Below are 24,264 nucleotides of genomic sequence, written 5' to 3'. Positions count from 1 at the left end.
CCTTCTCACAGTTTTCCACTTCTCCTCTCTCTGGGTTGGGCTGGGCTGGGCTAGTTAGGTTAAGATGGGGACAGGCAGCAAGGCTTCTAGGTTCCTGTCACTTGGAGACACCCAGACAGTGTCATCCTAGGCTTTCCCCAGATCTGGGCCCTCCACCACATCTGCCACCTGTATGTTCACAGACACCCTGATCAGGGACTCAGGCAGTTTGATCCTTCTCGACTCCCAACATCTGAGATTGGGAGCTAAGGGCAGCTCTGAGCCCAGAGGCAGCTAGGACACCAAGAGTAGGTGCAGTCGTTCTGGCCTCCTTACCCTGCCCAAACTGGGTTCCCACTAACCCCAACCCTCACCTTTCCAGCTCTCACACCTGGCTCCTGAGATGGACAGAGAACCTCCACTAGCCCTGTGGATGATGCCAGACTCCAGGGAGGTGGCGCTAGAAGATGCCCATCTCAGTGATGGCCTCCCCTCCAGCCTGCTCCAGGTCCTTCAGTGACTCTTCAGGCCCAGGCCTCCCACTGAGGCTGAGGTTGACGGTGGGCGGGCAGCTGGAGCGGGTGAGCAGGGTGGTGCGGCGGCTCGAGAGGCTACCATTGGAGAGTTGCCGGCTCATCTGGGTCCGGGGACCCTCACAACAGGCCAGATGGCGAAGGGGATGTGGCAGCAGGTGACTGTTGAAGCCCATGTAGATCCAGGGGTTGCAGCAGCTGCTGAGGTTTCCCAAAAGCATGGAGATGGTGAAAGCCACATTGGTTGAATCTGCCAAGAGAAGCACGTGAAGCCTTAGAACTGCAGAGCCAGAAGGGACCTGGGAGAAAGAGTTCAGGCCGCCACTGAACAGATGAGGAGACTGAGTCCCAGAGAGAAGGGATTTACTCGGGGTCCTATAATTACGTAGAAGCACAGCTGGGATTTGAACTCGAGATACCAGATTCCAAAGTCTTAGCTCACTAATTTTTTTTCTTTGTATCTATAGGGTAAGGGTGGGAGCTGAAGTTTGCTCCAAGTTGAAGTTAGAGGGGAAACACAGTTAGAGATAGGACCAGCTTAAATAGGAGAAAAACTTTCTTTGTTCCAAACCTAAACCTTGAATCCCCGTATGGATGTAGACTTAAGATGAGGCAACTTCTAGAAACATGATTCTAGACTATGGGATCAAGCTCAGGCTCTGTTTATACCCATCTTATTTATGTCATAGATCCTTTTGGATTCTGTCCACCTTAAACCCTCAGGGGCAGTCCCACTTGTTCAGTCATTTAGTCATTTGAGCCTGTGAGTCCCAACTCTAAGCAAGGCCCTAGGCTGGGGACCTGGTAGGGCGGTCAGTGGAGATGGAGTGGCCTCCAGGGACCCATGCATTCAACTCCAGCTACAGCAGTGGAGCAGCTTCCAGGTACAGGGCATGCAAGCATCCTGTTCTGGTCCAGCACGTCTGGGTCCTCAGGAGCCTATACCCAGAGAATGCACTTTCCTTCAGGGAAAAACTAATTTCTCTCTTGGGCAGTCAAAATGTGAGGGTGCCAAGACTGAAAAGATTCCTTCCAGGTATAATATTCTTTCTAAAGACTAAACGAAACTCCTCATGGCAATAGTCAAGCTGCTGAGATGGCTCCCAGCCTCCTTCTAGATATACCATGATTGCAGCTATATCACAGGTCACATGTTGCTTTTTCAGTGGAGGCTGTAGAATCATTGAATGCAATGCCAGGGCTGGAAGGAAATCTTAGGGGTAAACTTCCAATTTTTACCACACAGTTACTAAGAACCACCACTTGAACGGAGGTCTTCCAACACTAAGATAGAGATCCTGCACCCCACCATAGTTTGCACCCAACCAGCAAAGTCAAAGGCAAAGCCTGCGTGCCTACTCTGTAAAGCACTGTGAAAGCTTCAGATTCATTGGTTCCTTGTGCACACTGCCCAGTGATGTGCTCACAGGTATGGCCACTCGCGGCCCAAGGGAAAGGAAGACACAGAGTAAGAACATTTGCTAGACGGCATCTGGGCCTGGGTGGGCAGCTCAGAAGTGAAGGTGAGGGAGGAGCACCTGTAAGTGGAAGAGGGACCAGCTTCAACCGCAAACTCAGCCTCCTTCAGTTTGGCTGAGGTTCTGCCCTGCTTCCCAGTTAACATAATGAGTAGGTGCTGCCGAAGACTTGGAGAGTTACTTTGGCTAAAGAGGTGGTATAAGCATTAACCCTTTTTGATCCATTGATGTGTACTTAGTGGCCTGTTTAGGCCAGCAACAGAGGGGTTCCACCAGTTCCTGCATTTGGAAGCATCTGTTTAGCTGGGCCAGACCCAGTGAGGGGCTGGAGATGTGCCCCAGAGGAAGCACCAGCATCCGCAGAAGCTCAGCGCTCCACTCTCAGCCGTTGGGGGCAGACCCATGATGCCCTGCCACAGACAGCCACTGCTGTAACTCAGTTCACAGCTCCAGGCAGGACAGGGGCAGCGAGACAGGCAGGCTGTAACCAGAGCCTCAGGGACAGGAGGCCAGCACGCTGAGGAGAACTGCGCATACTGCAAAACAAATCTGAGAAAATGAATCTCAGCCCAACAAAAAAGGCTCCCAAAGGCTTTCATTTTTCTAAGAGAGCACACTGTCCACAAGACAACACTTTGTTCCTGCACGCCTTCCTCTGAGGCCCTCGGTGAATCACCCTACACGGTGAGGGATGAGGTGCTGGAGGACAGGCCCATGGTGATGGGGGACACAGCAGGACAGCTCCACCAGCTGAGTGGCAGCATGCCCGCCTTCTCACAGGTTCGTCTAGAAAAGGGGGAGTAGCCACCCTAACCCTGCTGCCATCAGCTAAGTTTGCGATTGTTGGGAGTAAAACACGCTGTAAATAAAGCTTGGCCTATAAAGGCCTTGATTCAAGTTGCGTCCTGTGCTTGGCCAGAGCAGGGAAGTCCCTACAGGTGATTAGAATGAATATGTTCATTGCAAAAAGGGTGATTTGCAAACAGGCCCTTCTCCAGACTGAGGGAGAAAAGGTAGTTAAGAGGGTACAATGGTGCTGTGACCGTTTGGCATTGTTCTGGTGCTTTATTCTCAGGGCTGTGTAAAACTCATGAACAGCCTTCCCCTAATTACACCTCTCCAGAAAAGCAAAGCATTTGGCTTGAGCATAACCTAGGATGAGCAAAATGAGATTAGAAACAAAAGCATAAGGGAGGGGGGCAATACTCTAAGAGCTGCTAGGAACTGGTAGCCTGGGTCTGCTGGTCAGTGAACTCTGAGGAAGTTTCCAGAGTAACTGTGCATAGTGCACGGTTCCATGCTATACCCTTCGTACATCCTGAGCTCTGCACACAGTCCCCCCTATGCACAGCCACCCAGACAGGTCGGCTTGCGCTTGTACCCACACTCCACTCCTGCTCAGGACAACAGGAACAGGTGCCTCAGAGGACCACCCTCTAATACTCAGGCTGCCGTGACACAGCCCCTACCTTCCTGAGAACAAGCTTACCCTGGAAGGCCAGACCACCGGCAGTGTCTAGAGCTCAGGAGGTTACCATCAGTGTCACCCCAGAAAAGTGGCCAGAACAAGTCCTCCCATGTACCACCTGGAACCCAGTCCTCTTGGAGAGTCACGTTTTGTTTCTCACCAAGGAGGGAGGACACTCTCCTCACCACTTCTAGAGCCAGGGTCAGGGGTGGGGCAGAAACACAGGACAGGAGAAGACCTGGGTTACACTCTTCACTTTGCCACTCCCTGGCTATGTGGCCTTGGGCAAGTCACGTTTCTTCTCTGAGCCTCTGTTTCCTCATTAGCAGAATGAAGAGGTTTGTTATGGATTGAATTGTGTCCCCCAGAAATACGTGTTGGAATCCTAACCCCTGTGCCTATGGATGTAATCCCATTTGGGAATATGGTTTTCTCTGTTATGTTAATGATGCAATATCAGTGTAGGGTGTGTCCTCAACCTAACCACATCTGAGAAATAAGAAGAGCAGGTTAGACACAGAGAGAAGCAAGTACAAATGGGAGAAAGACAGATGCCACGTGGAGATAGCCCAGGAATGGCAGGGTTGCAGAAGCGAAGACGAGGATCCTTCCCCAGAGCCAACAGAGAGAGCCTTCCCCTAGGACCGGTGCCCTGAATTCGGACTTCGAGCCTCCTAAATTGTGAGAAATAAATTTCCGTTCTTGAAAACCACCCACTTGTGGTATTTCTGTCATAGCAGCACTGGTAGGGTCACTATGAGCCGGAATCAACTCAACAGCAATAGGTTTGGTCTTTTTTTTTTTTTTTTTGGTTTGGAGGGAGCTAAGACAGGGTTGAACTTGAAGTTTCAGGGCTGTCCTGTGCCAACTCTAACTACTTGGAAGAGGCTGTTGAGGAGTCCAAAGTCATGTTCAGGTGTAGGAGGAAAGAGTGCTGGGAAAGATATTTCATAGGTCACAAATTGCCCTCCTGGACTGCATGACTGAAAATCCCCTTCAGCTCTACCATTTCTATGACTAAAGATCATCTAGCAAAATAAATAAATAAAGCTCATCTAGCAAGTTGGTGGTTGGTTGGTCAAATCTGCCAACGGTTGTACTTTGTTAGGGCCACATAGTTTTTTTGTCTTAGTCATCTAGTGCTGCTATAACAGAAATACCACAAGTGGATGGTTTTAACAAAGAGAAATTTATTCTCTCACAGTCCAGCGGGCTAGAAGTCCAAAGTCAGGGCATCAGCTCCAGGAGGCTTTCTCTCTCTGTCGGCCTTCTCATCAATGTTCCCCTAGACTAGGAACTTCTCTGGGCAGGGACCCCCAGTCCAAAGGAAATGCTCTGCTCCTGGCACTGCTTTCTTGGTGGTATGAGGTCCCCCACTCTCTACTTGCTTCCCTTTCCTTCTATCTCTTACAAGAGATAAAAGGTGGTGCAGGTCACACCCCAGGGAAGCTCCTTTTACATTGGATCAGGGATGTGACCTGGGTTAGGGTGGTGTTACAATCCCACCCTAATCCTCCTTGATGTAAAATTACAATCACAAAATGAAAGACAACCACACAACACTGGGAATCACAGCCTAGCCAAATTGATACACACAATTTTTGGCAGACACAATTCAATCCATGACAGTATTTTAAAATTTTTTAGTCACCAAAATTTTTAAAATCAGGAGATTTTACACAAAAGATACTCATGTGGCATCAGGTAGCTAGATGAGCATTGTAGTTGCCCCTTTTTACGTGGGACAAGCACCATCTTTCTTACCTGCTTCATTCATATGCCACCTGCCTGGCCCTGGGAGGTACCGGATCTGCAGCCTCCGTACTAACCCTCCCACCCACCCTCCTGTGCTCTTCTCCACTTCACCACCTTCCACCCAGACCATCCACTTGCCTTCATCAGGCGCATTCTTGTCCCACACGGACCACATCTGGACGCTAAAGAAGGGTGCCCAGCAGGCGATGTAAGCCAGCACAATGACAAAGGTCATCTTCACAGTTCGGATCTTGGCCCGGGAGATGGTGCTGATGCTGCTGACCCGGGAGGGCAGCCCCCGCATGGCTGCAGCTGGGACAGTCTGGGAGGGCCTGTCCCAAGTCCTCTGGCCGCCTCCTCCCATCCTCCAGGCCTGCGTCTTGACTTTCAGGTTCTTACAGATCTCATGGCAGATGAGGCTGTAGCAGGCTGTGAGCACAGCCACAGGCAGGACAAAGATGGCCAGTGTGGTCCAGGTGATGTAGGCCCGTGGCCCCCAGGGGAAGCGGAAGTCTGCCCAGCAGTCCAGCACCCCTGAGCCCTCGATCACTTCCCTCAAGGAAAATATGAAGACTTGAGGGAGGCTGAGGATGACGGCCAGCAACCAGGGGGCAGTGATGAGTGGGTAGGTGGACTGGCTGGGCTGCTGGAGGCTGCGCAGGGGGTGACAGACGGCTAGGTAGCGATCCAGCGTCATGGCCAGGAGCATGTAGGTGGAGGCGAACATGCTGAGCACTTGCAGGTACTTCACGGCCCGGCAGAGGAGGTCAGGGCCCTGGAAGCGGTAGGTAATGTCCCAGAGCAGCTGGGGCAGCACCTGGAAGAGCGCCACGCCCAGGTCAGTCAAGGCCAGGTGTAGCACAAACACGTGCATGCGGGAGCGCTTGCGGCCAGGCTGGCCCAGGATCAGTAGCACAGCCAGGTTGCCCCCTGTTGCCAGCACCAGGACAGTGGCTAGGACGGCAATCTCCACCTTGGCCAGCTCCTCATCACGGCCCAGCCAGGGTGTTGTGGCATTGGGGACAGAGTGGGTGCCCTCGAGGGTGGGGCCGGAAGTAGCCCAAGGAGGCCCAGAATCCATGGTCGAGATTTGCTGAGAGGGAAAGAGAAGAGGGAGAAGGATGGTGAGATTAGATGGACTGATGGAGCGGCGAGGTAAAGGCTTGAGCTGGAGGGAAAAAGAAGGGTGGGAACGACAGGGACAGGTCTTGAAAACAGGTGGAAACAGTTAAGAGGACAGCGAGAGGAGGAGGGAGAATGAGATAAGAAAGAGAAAAATGAGGAGGAACCAGGAGCGAAGACAAGGAGGAGTCCAGGAGGCAGGGTGTCAAGGTGGGAAGAAAGGATAAGGCCCTGCAGGTGACGCCTCTGGAGGGAAAAGAAGGCTGGCAGAGCTGCCACCACCCTCAGATCCACCCCAAATTCACTTCTCCGAACTTTCCTGAGAGCGGAAAGCGGATGCACCTAAGCCTGCCTCTCCTCTTTGCGCGGCCGCGGAGGTGGCGAGGTCCGGCAGCCCAGCTGAGCCTGCACGCCTGGGGCCAGCGGGAGCGCGGCGGCCCGGGCCCAGCGGGTTTTATGGGCTTCCAGCCCAGTCCTCGCGGCCCCTCGCCGGTTGGCTCCCGCAGAGGAGGGCGGAGTGAGACTCACAGGCAGCCACCCCAGAGGAGGAGGTTGGCTGGTGTGTGTGTTGGGGGCGGGGGTGCGGGAGGGACCGAGGGGGCGGAGGATAACGGATGAGAGGGAAAGAAGAGGGCCGCCGAAGGAAGCGCTCACCAGCCAGGACCAGTTGACCCTCAGACAGATAAATTCATCCACGCTCCCACCTCATAGAACCGAACAACTGTCTCCCCACACAGGTGCACAACTAGGCTGCGGCGGGGGTGGGTGGGTGAGTGGGTGTCACATTCTTCCCACCCAAGCGGAAACCCTACGGCTGGCAGCGCTGTTGGGCGCGCCACCTGCCTGGGGCTCTCCGTTAGCCCGGGAAGGGTCCGAGAATCTGCAGGGTTGGCCAGGTGGGCGAGGCAGCGCCCCCAGGCGGAGCCCTCGGTTCTTTGGAGCAAAGTCAGCCCCCACTGGTAGGGGATTTGGAGTCCTAGAGGGAGGAAGAAAAGATCTGGGCGTGTATGGGAGGGAGGATGGTGGTGACGGGAGAGAGAGGGAGGGTAGAAGGAGCTAGACCCGGGAGCGCTGGTGAGCTCGATGACAATGGACGAGAGGAGAAATTCGGGGTGGTGGCCGGTGTACGATGGTATTTGCGCCACTGGGGGAAGTCTTAGCCCTTGGCCTCTCCTGAGTGCCTTTCATAGCCAGGCACTTCAGATATCCTGAACTCACGACCTTGTGAGGTAGAAAACGGAGGCTCAGAGAAGCTATATGATTTGCTCTAGAAGACCACAGAATTCGCGAGCAATGGAGAGGACTGGAACCCAGCCCAGTGCGCTTTTCCAGCACAGACGCAGTATTTACATTATAACCAACTTAACTACACCCACTATGTGGGAGGTGCTGGGTGCTGGGGGTGCAAATAAAAGTAAAGCACCATCCTGCCCAGAGGAAGCTTACAGCTCAGTAGAGAAGGTTTTTTTGTGGTGGAATTCCTATTTTCCGTAAACCTGCAGGTGGATTATTGAGACTTCTCCTAAAACAAATTAGAGGTTCATTAGGAATAACAATAGCGTGGTGCAAGACTCAGAAAGGGCAGGGGCTATAATTGTAGGCAGTCCTCTTATCTTGCCTTTTATTCAAAGCATACTCCCCTTTACATGTCACCAATCACCCATCCAATTAGCATCACTTCCTGAAGGTTCTACCTCCTAAACAGCCTACAAATTCATCTCTACTGCATCCCGACCGTCACAGTTCAAACACTCACCATTTCTCCCCTGAGATACTGTGGTATCTTCCTTTGGTGCTCTGCAGCCCATGCTTCCAGCTTCTCAAGGATTTGGCTCCTTCTGGGTAATTGTTTTCAGACTCTCTATTGTGGTTCATTCCCATCTACATGCAAACAAGCTCTAATGTTGTCCACCTTAAAAATAATAATAATAACCCTCCGCAGACACTATACCTCCACCTCGGGCTATTGCAGTCTCTTCCCCTTCACAGCAAAATTTCTCAAAAGGGCTGTGTATACTTGTCTCCATTTTATTTCTCCCAATCATTTATTTCTTGTGTATTCATTAAATATATATATATATATTTAGTATTGCATAAATGATATACTATATGTACCATTCTGGAACTTGCTTACATTGGACATTCTTTTTGAGATCTGTCCATGCTGATACATGTGATAGCTCTAGTTCATTCATTTTTAACTGCTGTATAGTATTCAAGCTTGTGAATACAACACATTTTATTTATCGGGAACCTTATTGACATAATTTAGGTTATTTCCAGTTTTGTTTGTTTTGCTTTTTTAAAATGCTATAATGAACATTCTTATATATATATGTTTTGTGGTCATATCCGGAAGTATATACTGGATATCAGTATTGTTGGGTCCTGTTGATGTTGTTTGTTATTAGGTGCTGTTGAGTCGGTTCCAACTCATAGCAACCCTGGGTACAACAGAATGAAACACTGCCATTCTCACAATTGTTGCAGCCACTGTGTCGACCCATTTCATTGTCGGGTCATATGGTACAGGAATTTTCAACTACATAGGACCATATTGCTCTCTAAATTTGTTGTACTAATTTATTCTTTTCTACCACATATATTTAAGAGTTTTCCGATATCCTTATAGTCAGACTTTTACGTTTGTAGCAATAGCTGTGAAATAACATCTCATTTTGCTTTTATTTTATATTTCCCTGATCACTAATTATATTGAGTACTTTTCCGTATATATTTGTTATTTAGATTTCCTCTTTTGTGAATTGCTGCTCATATTTTTTATTATGCACAATTTTTATTAGGGTTTTTCTTATTGATTTATAGGGCTTCTTTATATATTTGGATATATTACAAATATCCCCTTAGTCTGTCACTTACCCTGTAACTTTATTTATGGGGTCATGGTTATTAGAAAATTTAAATTTTGATGTAATCAATATTTTATTTTATCATTCCTGCTTTTTGTGTCTGTGTTCACTTTCTCAAGAATAGAGATGTACCCCTGTGTTTTCGTCTAATAGGTTTCACTTTTGTTTTTAATAGAGAGGTCTTTAATCCACCTAGAATTTATTTTGTGTATATGTGAGGTGAGACTATAACTCCATTATTTTCCAAATGGCAAACCAATTACTCCATGTATTGAATAGTCTATTATTTTCCAGCTGTCACCTGTATACTATACTAAGTTCTAAAGTATGTATAAAATTGTTTCTGGGATCTCTGGTCTGTTCCATTGATTTATGTTTCTATTTTAGGTACTATGGCTTTATAATAAATATTGATATATTGTAAAATAAGCACCCCCCCCACCTTGTTCTTATTTTCAAAACGATTTTTACAATTCATGGAGCTTTCATATGAATTTTGGTATCAGTTATTCTAGTTCCACAAAAAAGTTATACTGAGCTTTTGATTGGGATAGCATTGAATTTATAGATTAATTTGGGGGAGAACTGAGATATTTATGATTTTATTCAGGTCTATTTTTACATCCTTCAATAAAGTTTCGGAATTTTCACCATTAATATCTTCCCATCTTTTGGTATATTTATTCCTATGTATCTTACAGTTTGCTATTATACATAGAATTTTGCTCTACCACATTTTCTAACAACTAATTGGTTATTGGTATCTTGCTCGTATAACTAGCGATTTTTCTGCACACTTCTACGATTTGTAAATTATCTTGGATTATCTAAGCATACAGTATCATCTGTAAGCAACAATAATTTTGTATCTTTTTTCTTCAATATATGTAGCTTGTGTTTCTTTTTCTTGTCTTATTGTAATGGCTGGACTCCAGTACAATGTTGAAGAACAAAGCATCATTGATATGTTTCTGACTTTAATGAGAATTCTTCTAAAGTTTCAACAGTAATTATTATATTTGCAATAGGTCCTCTTCACTTTTTAATTACTATTCACTTTTCAAATATATGTGTTTAAATCAAAGTTATACATGAACACAGTATAAAGAGTTGAATGATTCTACAGTGATTGTTATTTTAAAAAAAAAAGCAATCTCTCTATATTACCCCCATTTTTTCCACTCCCTGGAGGTAATCATCTTCTCTTTAAAATTTTTATCAAAGAAAATTTCAATAATATACAAAAGTAGAGAGAATAGCATGAGAAAACCCCAAGTTTCCATTACCCAGCTTTAATGCATATCAATAGATAGCCAGTCTTTTTTCATCTAAATCTTCATCTGCTTCCCCTCTATCCCAAGATTATTTTGAAGCAAATACCAAACATCATGTCGTTTTATCTGTAACTATTTCAGATGTATTTCTAACGGATAAGGACTCTTAAATATAACATTATAATCCCCCAAATTATTAATAATTTATAGATGTTATCAAATATCTGTTTAGCATTCACAGTTCTTCAGTTGTCTAATAAGAATGCTTTATTGTCTTAAACTTTTTTAACAGTTTGTTTGAATCAAGATTCAAAGAAGGTTCATACATTGACATGGGTTAATATGTCTCTTAAATCTTTGTTATTTATAAATTCCACTTCTACTCTTTCGTGCCTTGCCAATTTTGTTGTCGTCAAAGAAACCAGATTGTTTATCCTGTAGAGTTGCCCAAAGCCATATTTCGAGAATTGTATCCCTGTGAAATCCTTTAACAAGTGTCTCTGTTTACTGAGGCCTGATCAGATTCTGGTTAGATTTTTTTGGCAAGAGTACTTCATAGATACTGTTGAGTGCTTCCATCAGGGATACATAATGTCTCTTTGCTCTCTTTTTGTAATGATAGCAGCCACTGACAATTATTTTTCAGATCTGTTAATTCATCAGCACTGCAAAATGATTATATTCTAATTTGATCATTCTCTTATTGTTTATTAATTTAAATAATTCTATAAAATAAATCCTCTCCTTAGATACAGTTTATACAGGAAAGACGGGTTAATGCCTGATGTTTTTCCATTACTAACAGTTTTCAAAAGAATGAGTTGGTACCCTGGTGCCCTCCAACTCATGGATTTAAACATATCTGATGTGTTTCAGTCATTGGTAGTTATTATTATTTTTGATGCTCATATTGTCCCATCTCTGGCCAATGGAAGCCTATTTAAGTTGGATACCTGATTCCTTTTTGTTTGGCAATGAACATTAAAGAATTTTAAACATACATGTATTTTTATTAAGATATAATTCACATACCTTTTCAAATATACATTTTGTGGGTTTTAGTATAGTTAAAAAGTTGCACAACCAATACTGCTATCTAATTCCAGAATATTTTCATCACCTCAGAAAGAAACGTCATACCTATTAGCAGTCCCTCCCTCTTTCCCCTCCCTACAACCTCTGGCAACCACTAACCTATTTTCTGTCTCTATAGATTTGCCTCTTCTGAACATTTCATATGAATGGAATCATACAATATGTGGTATTTTGTGTCTGGCTTTTTTCATTTAGCATGTTTTCAGGGTTCATCAGTGTTATAGCATGTATCAGTACTTCATTACTTTTTGTGGCGCAATGATATTCCATTGTATAGATAGACTACATTTTGTTTATTTATCCATCAGTTTGATGGACATTTGGGTTGTTTCCACTTTTTGGCTCATAAATAATGTGGCTGCGAACATGGGTGTATGTATATGTATATTTTGTTAATTATTTTGGCTGTATACCTAGGGGAAGGAGCCCTGGTGGTACATTCGGCTGCAGAAGGTTGGCGGTTCGAACCCACCAGCTGCTCTGCAGATGTGGCAGTCTGCTTCTGTGAAGATTACAGCCTTGGACACCGTATGGCGGGCGTTCTATCTGTTGTATAAGGTCGCTATAAGTCAGATTTGACTCGACGGTAGTGGGTTTTTGTGTAACGTAAAGTGAATCCTTTCAAAAGGGGAAAAGCATTAGTTTGCTGTTTTAGCCATCTAGTGCTGTTTTAACAGAAATACTACAAGTGGATGGCTTTAACAAAGAGATATTTATTCTCTCACAGTCCAGTAGGCTAAACGTCCATTCAGGGCGTCAGCTCCAGGGGAAAGCTTTCTCTCTCTCTGTCGGCTCTGGAGGAATGTCCTTCTCTTCAATCTTTCCCTGGACTAGGAGCTTCTCCACGCAGGAACCCCGAGTCCAAAGGACGCGCTCTGCTCCTGGTGCTGCTTTCTTAGTGGTACGAGCTTCCCCCTCTCTGCTCACTTCTCTTTCCTTTTTATCTCTTGAGAGATAAAAGGTGGTGCAGGCCACACCCCAGGGAAACTCCCTTTACATTGGATCAGGATGTGACCTAGGTAAGGGTGTACAATCCCAGCCTAATACTCTTTACCATAAAATTACAATCACAGAATGGAGGACAACCACGCAATGCTGGGAATCATGGCCGAACCAAGGTGACACATATTTTTGGGGGACACAATTCAATCCATGACATTTGCCATGCTTGGAGAACTTGCTTAATACAAATCCATGACCAAAATCAAAATTTGCCAAGAAGATAAATGTGTCAAAATAAAAGAGATAGAAATATAATCTCAGCCCTCAAAGACCCTTCACTCCAGTTGCAGAGAGACAAGGTGAGGCAGTATGGCTCAGAGCATCAGGAGATTGCAGGAGGGCAACAAACACAAATAGACTTCTTGGAAGAAGGGGTGGCGCTCGTGCACAGGGAAAGGGCCCCTCCTCTCATTCAGGTTGGCTCAGCAGGTGTTTGTGGAACACCTGCCTCAGTGCCGTCACACTGGGAGCAACAGATGATACGAGAGTAAAAAGACATCATCTTGACCTCCAGTTCCAGAACAAATGATGGCTAAGCACATTTCACTCCAGTTCTTCCACTTACTACACCGAACCAAAACCAAACCCAGCTGAGTCTTAAGGGAATAATAAAGGTTTTGTAAAGCTAAAAAAGGAAGGGAGAGAGACGATCAGTCCTCAAATAACTTAATCTAATCTTTTATAAAATGCTGAAGTGTTTGCTTCCATGGATTTGACCGTTGTTTTTAACATCATCCCAGGCAGAGAATCTAAATCCAGATTGTTGGATGTCACCTCAGCTGAAGAAGAAAGAATGATCCTATTTTCATAAATTCAACTTGACTACAATGTTTTCAGGAATACACCTATTAAGAAAAATAAAATCTGTTTTTCAGAATAAGTGTTTATCAGCATCTCTTCCTCCTCATAAGCTTCCATTTTGGCCAAAAGGGTGAACTCAAAATCCTCCTTGTGTTATTATTGGCCAGTGAAGTGTGACACTCTGTGGCACACCATGGTCTGGGCAGACAAAGTGGACAAGGGCATTTTTCCTCCTGCAGCCTCTGGGAGCCTGGTCTGTAGAGACTGTGTCTTGGTGGAGACTCGGAGCCCCCTCAGTTTGTTGAGTTGCTTGTCAGAGCTGGTATTTCACAGGAAGGCCTGGTCCCTTCTCAACACGCCTGTCATCAAACAGGCACTGGCATTTCTGCCTGCCTGGGTAACTCCTGATTCATGGTCTCATAAATGTCCAGATGGAGGAAGGAGGGCTGGGGGAGATGGGTCATTATGGAGACTAATGCATCTTTTACTGCTCGGAGCAGGCCTTGGTGTCGTCACTGTCTTCTGTTAAGTTGGTTTAACTCTGAGATGGATGGAGAGCAAACAGGTAAAAGGAGCGTGTACGGAGGATGGGAGGGTCCATCTAATCTGCTCTTTTTCTAACTCAGAAGTGGTTAGATTTACAGCCTATTATACCAGCTGCACCTTGGAAACCCTATGGGGCAGTTCTACTTTGTCCTGTATGGTCACTATCAGTTGGACAGAGGAGAACTGTTCAAATCGACTCGATGGCAACGGGTTTGGTTTTTTTGCAGGGGGGGTTATACTCGGGTATTACCTCATTAACATAACAAAAAACGCTATTTCTAAACAGGTTCATATCCACAGGTGTAAGGGTTAGGATTTCAACACATTTGGGGAGACATAATTTAATCCATAACACAACCCAAATTGGGACTCTAATTCTGAAAATTTAGAGCTAAAGGAAAAAGTGATGGGCCAGAATATTTTTGTTGGCATGGATTCTGAGCCAGAATCCCAAAAGGCATCCAGGGATGGCAAATGTCCCACATAGGATGTCTCTGTCATAGAGAGGAATCAGGCTGCGCCACTGGGGCTCCTTTAGTCCCCTTTCCAGGTAGAGTCTAAATCTGGTCTGGTCTTTAGCACATTTCGATTTTCAGAAATTTTTAACTTCATTTAACATTTCTAACTGCATCTGTTCTAGGAGGACCGTTATACAACCACAAACATATATTTTAAGGACCAGGCTAAAATGGAATTGCCAGTCAGTTTTCTACAAGGAAGTTTTGATGAAAGTGTTGATGCCCTGGACAGGGAATTACATAGGAGGGTGGACTTGAGTGAGGCAGTGTGTTGAAAGAGATGAACAGACTTGATTTTTTTTGTTTTGTTTTAGTATCTATGTGGTGCCAGAACTGTACAGATGTTCTCTCAAATCCTCATTACAACCTTGGAAAGTAAGTACTGTGTTAGTATCCTTTCTCCCCTCCCCGCCATAGTGAGGAAATCAACATGATTCCGAAAGGCTAAGTGACCTGCCCAACGCTCCCTGCAGCTGGTCTGTTCAAGCCAGGTCTGTCTGTCTCCAGAGCCCTGTCTCTTCAACGTAATATGCTGCCCCTGGGTATGTGGAAGAGGTGACATGGAAAAGCAGCAACTTCTCCATTAGCTATTTAATCAAAACAATAACACTAATAACAGCTGACATTTACACAGCCTTTGGAATTAAGAAATTATTTGGGGAGAAAGACAGACACAGCGCTTAGGGGAATTGAGCTTCTGCGAAGGGTGATGGAACAATTAGGGAACGGTTAGTGGTGATGATTGAACAACACGGTGAACATATTTAATGTCACTGAATTTTGTATGTAAAATAGTTGAAATGGCAAATTTTTTTTTCCTTTCTCTCTTTTTCTTTCTTTTTCAGCCATAACCAAAGCAATATTATTATCATCTCAAAACTACATTTCCCTGTACAAACCTTCAAAAGTGGAGAGATGTACGGACTTTGCTGCTCTTGAGCTTCACTGACCCCAAATCCTATTTCTTCCCCAAATAAATGGAAATGAGATAGTAGATTTATTAGGTTCTTAATCAACTCACACCTTTTTTTCTTTAAAAAAAAAATTTTTTTAAAGGTAATACAGGTAGATGGTAAGATTTTTTTCAAATGGTAGGAAAATAATGAAAATTAAGCCTTCCTAATATGTCCTTTGGAAAACCCTGGTGGCATAGTGGTTAAGAGCTACGGCTGCTAACCAAAGGTCAGCAGTTCGAATCCACCAGGCGCTCCTTGGAGACTATGGGGCAGATCTACTCTGTCCTATAGTGTTGCTATGAGTCGGAATCGACTCGACAGCAACGGGTTTGGTTTTTGATTAATATGCCCTTTATCCATAATCCCTCACTTCACCTCCCTAGAGACAACCATTGCTAGTAGTTAATGTATCCTTGACAAGTTATTCTCTGCACACACATACACGCATCTATACCGACCTATGTTTTTTACATGAAAGGTAGCTGGCTGCACACGCTATTCTGTCCTTTTTTTTTTTTTAATTTTTTTTTATTGTACTTTAGATGAAGGCTTAAAGAACAAATTTTAAATTGTTAGTACACATATTGTAGTACATTAAATTGTTAGTACACATATTGTTTTATGACATTGGTTAACAACCCCATGACATGTCAACGCTCTCCCTTCTCGACCTTGGGTTCCCTATTACCAGCTTTCCCGTCCCCTCCAGCCTTCTAGTCCTTGTTCTGGGATGTTATGCCCCATTAGTCTCTTTTTGTTTTATGGAGCTGTCTAGTCTTTGGTTGAAGGGTGAACCTCGGGAATAAATTCATTACTGAGCTTAAAAGGGTGTCTGGGGGCCATACTCTTGGGGTTTCTCTAGTCTCTGTCAGGCTAGTAAGTCTGGTCTTTCTTTGTGAGTTAGAATTTTGTTCTAAAGTTTTGTCCAGCTCTGTCCAGGACCCTCTGTTGTGATCCCTGTCAGAGTAGTCAGTGGTGGTGGCCAGGCACCATCTAGTTGTACTGGGCTCAGTCTCGTGGAGGCAGTGGTGATTGTGGTCCATTAGTCCTTTAGACTAATCTTTCCCTTGTGTCTTTGGTTTTCTTCATTCTCCCTTGCTCCAGATGGGGTAGGAACAGTGGATTATCTTAGATGGTCGCTCACAAGCTTTTAAGAACCCACATGCTACTCACCAAAGTAGAATGTAGAACATTTTCTTTATAAACTATGTTATGCCGATTGAGCTAGATGTCCCCCAAGACCGTAGTCCCCAGCCCTCAGCCCAGTAATTTGGTTCCTCAGGGAGTTTGGATGTGTCTATGAAGCTTCCATAACCAAGGCCTATATTCTTTGGACCTGAATACTGAGCTCCTGACCTTGCAAAGCTGAGGACCAGATCCTTGACACGTGACATCCTCACCAAGGAACAGAGTCTCCCTCCAGCTGGCCACCTTTTCACTCCTACAGGGACATGGGCCCATTAAGAGTTCTGGGGTTCTTTAGCTTCCAGCTCCAGCTCCAGGGTCTGCCATTAGAGACACTGGGGTCTAATTTTCCCGGGCTGCAGGATGTTACTGGGTTCATTTTGTCCCTGAGCTCTCACTGTCTTGGGGATGTTACTAGATTCTGACCCTGATTACTGCCTTGTGCTGCACCCAACACAGAAGAGGTGCTCTGTAAACATTTGGGGACGAAATTTTGAAGGGAAGCAGTTCCTCAGAGGCCTGGTGACCACCATCAGAGATGCCTGAGGGGCTCCTTTCTCTCCTTGTGAGGCTGGACTACTTGAATTCAGAAGTCTCTCTCCGATTCGACAGCCCAGCTTCCTAGGCTGGCTGGTGGGAGGGGAAGAGCAAAGAGAAGCCAGAACAGTGCTGGCATTCAGCCAGTGAGCAGTCTGAGGTGGGGTCTCTGAAGTGGAAAGGCCATAATGCCCCAGCGCACATCTATCAGCTTCCTAGTAACGAGAGGCGCTCTCTTAGGGGACCTGGATACAAGGGAGAGGGCCAGAAGCTCAGTTTTCCTCTGAGACAAAAAACAAAAACAAACAAAAAACAAAAAAAAACACCCAAACTGTTGCCATCGAGCTGATTCTGACTTATAGCGACCCTATAGGACAGAGTAGAACTAACTGCCCCATAGGGCTTCCAAGGAGCAGCTACTGGATTCAAACTACCCACATTTGGTTAGCAGCCAAGCTCTTAACCACTATGCCTGAGACAGCAGGTGCCAATTTAGAGCAGGGCACAGAGGGAGTGGCGACCCCATATGTGTCAGAGTAGAACGGTGCTCCATAGAGTTTTCAATGGCTGAGTTTTCGAAGTAGATCACCAGGCCTTTCTTCTGAGGCATCTCTGGCACCTCTAAAACACACAAGCTTTCTGTTAGCAGCCAGGCAGGTTAACCATTTACACCACACAGATACATTGGGCTCACCACGAGTCAGAATCAACTCCATGGACATAGTTTTTTTACAGAGGGGGTGGGGGGGAGCCTGTTGTATAGGAAGAGGAGAGGGATCTTGCCTACCAGAGAACAGGCAGGAGGGCCTAAGCACCTGAGGAGGATGTGCAAGGGGTATCCTTGCCCCCAACATTAAAAAAAAAGGTTGTACATCCTTATCTAGTTAAATTGAGCAGAGTTAAATGAGGGGGAGACTTTTAGGGTCTAGTGTGGTGCTCTACCAGTACCCAGGGTTGATGAGAGGTGCAGAGGATTCAGCAGGTCCCCCAGCCCCTCTGTGCCCTGCCCTCAACTGGCACCCATGTTCTCTGACAAAAACTAAGCAGATAAACCTATTCCTGCTATGATACCGGGGGGCAGTGGCGAGTCAGTGGTAGAATTCTCGTCTTCCACGCAGGAGACCCAGGTGAAATTCCCGGCAAATGCACCTTAAGCATAGCTATCACCCATCTGTCAGTGGAGGCTTGCATGTTGCTATGATGCCGAACAGGTTTCAGCAGAGCTTCTAGACTAAGACAGACTAGGAAGAAAGGCCTGATGATCTACTTTAAAAAATCAGCCAGTGAAAACCATATGGATCATAACAATCCTATTCCATTGTGCATAGGGTCAACATAAGTGGGGGGCCGACTCAATGGCAGCTCATAACAACTATGATACATTTTTCGAAGAGAATTGTATAATTAACCCCCATACCCCTATCACCTAGATTTAGCATTATTTTCATTTTCTCATATTTACTTCTTTTTGTGCAAATCCTAGGCATTGTGAAATATGAAGATCTAAAAAATAAGGACATTTTCTCACATAACCATAATACTATTATCACACCTAACAAAATGCACAATAATTCCTTGGTATCATTTAATACCCCAGTCGATATTCAAATTTCCCCATTTGTTACAGTAATGAGTTTTTGTGGTTGGTTGTTTGAAGCCAGGCTTTTTAAACAGTGTTCTCAGCAAACCCAGGCTTCTGGACAAGGGTCTCAGGGGTCAGCAGGGGTGAGGCTGAGGGGGAAGGCTCCAGGCTCCCGCCTGGGCTTCAGCCAGAGCAGCTTTTACTATTAGGAACAAAAAAAGTTCTTCCATTAAAATACGTATATTAGGTTTGAAAGTCATTTCCATGAGGTGTTACTTCTCTCATATTTTCAAAGAGAATGCCTGGTGCTGTGACTGCCTTCAATCAAAGGAATAACTTCCAAGAGGTGGGTCGTGAGAGCCTGCGGGGAAAGAGGAGGGAAGGATTTGGCAGAGAGCCAGATAGCTGTGAGGGGAGAGTTCATTCAGGCTGTGTAAGAGCCTGGACTCACAAAGCAGACATTCCCATGAAATACTTTGGCTCCTTTTGGTGGTTTCTCCCCTGAGTACTAACATCTAACACTGTGACTCTTCTCTTTCTAGGCACCTATTGACCTACTGACCCTCAGCAAGATGGATTGACACAGTAGCTGCAACCAAAACCAAACCAAACCCATTGCTGTCAAGTCAATTCCAACTCACAGCAACCCTATAGGACAGAGTAGAACTGCCCCATAGGGTTTCTAAGGCTGTAAATCTTCATGGAAGCAGATTGCCACATCTCTCTCCCTCGGAGTGGCTGGTGGGTTCAAACTGCCAGTCTTTCGGTTAGCAGCTGAGAGCTTTAACCACTGTGCCACCAGATTTCCTGTAGCTACAACAATAGGCTCAAATATACCAACAATTGTGAGGATGGCACAGGACTGGACGACATTTCTTTGTTATACATGGGGTCACTATGAGTCGGAACCAACTCGATGGCATCTGACAACAAAAACATTGATTCCCAGCTCCCCATCTGTGAATCCCGTCTCTTCACAGGGCAGGCTAGCACACTCTTAGGCCAATGAATTTTGAAACCCTCCCATGCTCAGTTTATAGTTTCGCCATTCCCGGGTACACTCTAAAGACACTGACCTCTGGGAAATGGTCTTCCAAAATTCTAATCATTACAGTTTGGCATTACCAAAACAATATTAACACAAAAGATCAATAACATGGACCTAGCAGCAAAGCAAGAGTTCTTCCATCGCAGATGCAACAAATCAGCAATCTGACCCTGCAAGGAACACAGCTACTATTACACCAGCTTAAAGCCCAGATAACAAGTGGGAGATTCTAGGAAATTTGACCTTTCAGGGAATCTCAATAATCAGAGCTTTCGGTAATAGCTCTAGACCTTTCTCCTCCTTCAGAACATGCACCCAAATTAACCTGCCAAAACACTCACCATGCTTTTGAGATCCTGGAAGTTATATCTTCACCGATGATGCTTGTCTCTCTTGTCTGTTCCGTTCAACTGCTGAGCGCTGAGCTGCATAAAGATGGTAACACACACATACATATGCCCTGTAGACCCTCAATTAACACTCGTTCATCCACTACTATGCAGATTATACACAGATAAACAGAACATGGGAAGAGAAAAAACTTGGGAACATTTGAAATGAGCTTTTCACTCTTTCCCAAGACCACTATTTTTGTAATTTTTCAATAAGAGCTAATAAAATCCTAGCTTTCCTTTGACTCTAATATTTATGCCTAGTTCTCTACGGACATAAGGGATGCATAAAGTGTGGCTCCTGCCCTGGAATGTTGGCAATTCAATTGGTGAAACAAACCTACACATAAGAAAGACAAAGAAATGCAAGACAGTGTATGTCCACCCTTCTACCTATCCAAACATGGCCCTGTACTCAATCAAGCTTTATTGAGGACTCGTCGTTGCTGTTGTTGTTAGGTGCCCTCAGGTCGATTCTGATTTATATTGACCCCATGTGACAGAGTAGAACTGTCCCCATAAGTTTTTCTAGGCTGTAATCTTTACAGGAGCAGAATGCAAGGTCTTTCTTGGGTGGGTTTGAACTGCCAACCTTTCAATTAACAGCCAAGTGCTTAATTGTTGTGCCACAGAGCTCCTTGAGGATCTGTTGTTGTTGCTGTTAGGTGTCATTGAGGCAGTTCCAGCTCAGAGCAACCCTATGTACAACAGAACGAAACACTGCCCAGTCCTGCGCCATCCTGACAATCGTTGTTATGCTTGAGCCCATTGTTGCAGCCACTGAGTCAATCCATCTCTTGAGGCTCGTCCTCTTTTTCACTGACCCTCTACTTTACCAAACATGATGTCCTTCTCCAGGGACTGGTCCCTCCTCATAACATGTCCAAACTACATGAGATGAAGTCTCGAAATTCTCACTTCTAAGGAGCATTCTGGTTGTACTTCTTCCAAAACAGATTTGTTCATCCTTCTGGCAGTCCATGGTATATTCAATATTCTTCGCCAACACCATAATTCAAAGGCATCAATTCTTCTTCAGTCTTCCTTATTCATTGTCTGGCTTTTGCATGCCTATGAGGTGATTGAAAATACCATAGCTTGAGTCAGGCACACCTTAGTCCTTAGAGTGACATCTTTGCTTTTTAACCCTTTAAAGAAGTCTTTTGCAGCAGATTTGCCCAATGCAATACATCGTTTGATTTCTTGACTGCTGCTCCTATGGGCAATGATTGTGGATCCAAGTAAAACGAAATCCTTGACAACTTCAGTCTTTTCTCTGTTTATCATAATGTTGCTTATTGGCCCAGTTGTGAGAATTTTTGTTTTCTTTATGTTGACGTGTAATTCATGCTGAAGGCTGTAGTCTTTGATTTTCATTAGTAAGTGCTTCAAGCCCCTTCGGTTTGCTGATAAGTCTTCCTCCAATCCTGATGCTGCATTCTTCTTTATGTAGTCCAGTTTCTCAGATTATTTGCTCAGCATACAGATTGAACAAGTATAGTGAAAGGATGCAGTCCTGATGCGCATCCTTCCTGATTTTAAACCACCAAGTAGTCCCTTGTTTTGTTTGAACAACTGCCTCTTGTTCTATGCACAGTTTCTTCATGAGTACAATTAAGTGCTCTGGAATTCCTGTTCTTTGCAATGTTATCCATAATTTGTTGTGAGCCACACAGTTGAATGCCTTTGCATAGTCAATAAAACACAAGTGAAACATCTTTCTGGTGTTCCCTGTTTTCAGCCAAGATCCATCTGACATCAGCAATGCTATCCCTCCTTCCACGTCCCCTTCTGAATCCAGCTTGCATTTCCGGCAGTTCGAACGCAAGCCACCACAGTAGGACAAACTGACAGACGAGTGTGGAGGAACTACGTTTCCAGGCAGGAATTCAGCCTTGAACCACAAGGAGGAGACCCAGCTATTGCAATTGGAGAGGATGGTGCTGTATTGTAGTGATTTTAAGGTGCAATGTCCAGAGTCAGATAGACCGAAGCTCAAGCTTCAGCTAAGTGACCAAACAAGTTACTACTTAACCTCTCTAAGTCTCAGTCCACATCCCTATAAAAAGAGGCAGGTGGATGAAGCTATTGAAAGAATTAAGTGAGAATTATGCTTGAAAAGGGCTTAGGACAGTGCTGACTGAGTGCACAGCAGGTACTAAAATAATAATTGCAATAGTAAGGGTAATCGTGGTGGTGGTAGCAGGAGCAGAGGTAATAATGGTGGCGGTGGCAGTGGTAATACTAATGAGGAACTAGTCAAGGGCCTGATTCCTGGAACTCAGGTAACTGAATTTTCACTGAACTTGAAAATAGGACACCAGATTTCAATCCTAGTTTTGCCAAATATGTAATCTTATTCAAGTCTATCAACTCTCTGAGCTTCCATTTCCTCAGCTGTCAAATGGAGGTGTCCACACTGGTCCTGTCCTCCTCCTAGAGTTCCTGGGAGAATTTCATCAGGTCTTGAATCTGCAACTACCAGCAGGCCTCTGGAACTACCAGACACTTTATGAATGTTGACCGAATTCGATGGGCGGATATGCCGAGGAGACTGACCTGGTGCTGAATTGAATGTTCTTATGTTCTTTGCCTGAGGCAGGGTAGAGTCCAGGGTTTGGGCCAGGCTGATCTTGCCAATTTGGCTTAAGAGGCCTCAGCTATAGGACTGTGGTTTGGGGGCAGGGGGGTGGGGGTGGGGGACAGCAAATTAGGCAGGTCACCATTTTTCCCCATGGTCATAAATCACCTCTAAATGATCCTGGCTGTGGCCATTAGAGGTGGCGGTGCAAACGGCTTGTGCTTGACTACCAACCAAAAGGTTGGCAGTTCAAACCCACCTAGCAGTGCCCCGAAAGAAAGGTCTGGGAATGTGCTTCTGTAAAGATTACAGCCAAGAAACCCCTATGAAGCAGTTCTACTCTGTAACACATGGTGTCTCCCTAAGTCAGAATTGACTAGACAGCAGTAGGTTTGGGTTTGTTTGTTTGTTTGTTTGTTTGTTTTTTAAGCCAAGGGACTGTGGTTCTGGAGGATTGGGGGAAGCAAATTATGCAGGTTGCCATTATCCCCCTCAGTCATACACAGTCTCCAAATGATCCCGGCTGTGACCATCGAAAAGCTTAAACTCATCCTTGAAGCCAACCTTTGAGTTAAAAGGAACGTGGGGCTCTTTCTTTGATTTCCTTGGGCATTTAGATTTTAAATTCATTGATAAACTTTGGTTTGGGTGTAAATCTGAAGTAAATGATGATCCAGGTTTATCATTTTAATTTCAAACCAAATCTCTGTGCTTTCTTGTAACATACCCAGCTAACTGGAAAATTTGAAAGTAAATACATTTTGAAAGGGCAGGGGAGGAGTCCCTGCCGCTCCTAGCTGAGGCCTTTGCAGTCTGTGAACAATCACATCATTCTGCTGCCTGTAAAAGAACTGAATGGAAAGTTTTCTGTTTTCTCTTCCTTCCAGACCATTTATGTGACCAGGAAAGTGGTAGTGGATGTAGTAGGGGGGAATTGTTTCTTAACTGCCTTGGTGGCCTCCTTTGGAAAACAAAACCAAAAGATCCAGTGGGATGGGTCTGAGCAAGACACAGCAGTGTTTGCTTTACACAGACATCTCCAGTGGGAGCCATGGAGACCAAGTGTATCTGACCGCCACACAGCTATGCCCCTCCACTTAAGGGAACATCTCATGGATACTGAGTCAGATGAACATTTTAAGACCCACTAATACATTTATTGGAGTGCTGATGGGGCAGTGGTCAAGAGCTCAGCTGCTAACCAAAAACGATCAGCAGTTTGAATCCACCAGCTGCTCCTTGGAAACTCTATGTGGCAGTTCTACTCTGTCCTATAGGGTCTCTATGAGTCAGAATTGACTCAACAGCAATGTGTTTGGTTTTTGGAAGGCATTTATCATGCTTATTCTACTTGTCTGGTGTATCTGGTATTTAAGTTGAGAGGACTCTAAAGAGTAGGGGAACCAACTAACTGTCCTGGTTGCCCAGGTCTGAGGGATTTCCCAGGACAGGGAATTTTCTTTTATTTTTTATTGTACTTCAGGAGAAGGCTTATAGAACAAATAGTTTCTCATGTAACAGTAGTACACATATTGTTTTATG

The 24,264-nt window shown here is 45.0% G+C and overlaps 1 protein-coding gene across 1 annotated transcript; it reads right to left on the bottom strand.

The window, feature by feature from the left end:
- Positions 1-439: 439 nt before the first annotated feature.
- On the bottom strand, positions 440-6,423 carry AVPR1B (arginine vasopressin receptor 1B). Its single transcript, XM_004375214.3, has 2 exons — positions 5,352-6,423; positions 440-762 (listed from the first exon to the last, which is right to left on the bottom strand). Exons 1-2 carry the CDS (start codon positions 6,292-6,294, stop codon positions 440-442), a joined length of 1,266 nt encoding a protein of 421 aa, XP_004375271.1. The 5' UTR covers positions 6,295-6,423.
- Positions 6,424-24,264: the final 17,841 nt, after the last annotated feature.

Source organism: Trichechus manatus, unplaced genomic scaffold (assembly GCF_000243295.1).
Source record: "Trichechus manatus latirostris isolate Lorelei unplaced genomic scaffold, TriManLat1.0 scaffold00035, whole genome shotgun sequence".
In the NCBI taxonomy this organism is placed as follows: Eukaryota; Metazoa; Chordata; class Mammalia; order Sirenia; family Trichechidae; genus Trichechus; species Trichechus manatus.
The sequence above is the reverse complement of the archived record's forward strand: the minus strand, read 5'-3'. Positions and strand labels throughout refer to the sequence as shown.

Excerpts from the sequence above, each read along its gene's own strand:
- AVPR1B (XM_004375214.3), bottom strand. The coding sequence starts at position 6,294 with ATGGATTCTGGGCCTCCTTGGGCTACTTCCGGCCCCACCCTCGAGGGC. Across the intron at positions 763-5,351 it reads CAAGAATGCGCCTGATGAAG|ATTCAACCAATGTGGCTTTC; the intron begins GCAAGTGGATGG and ends TTCTCTTGGCAG.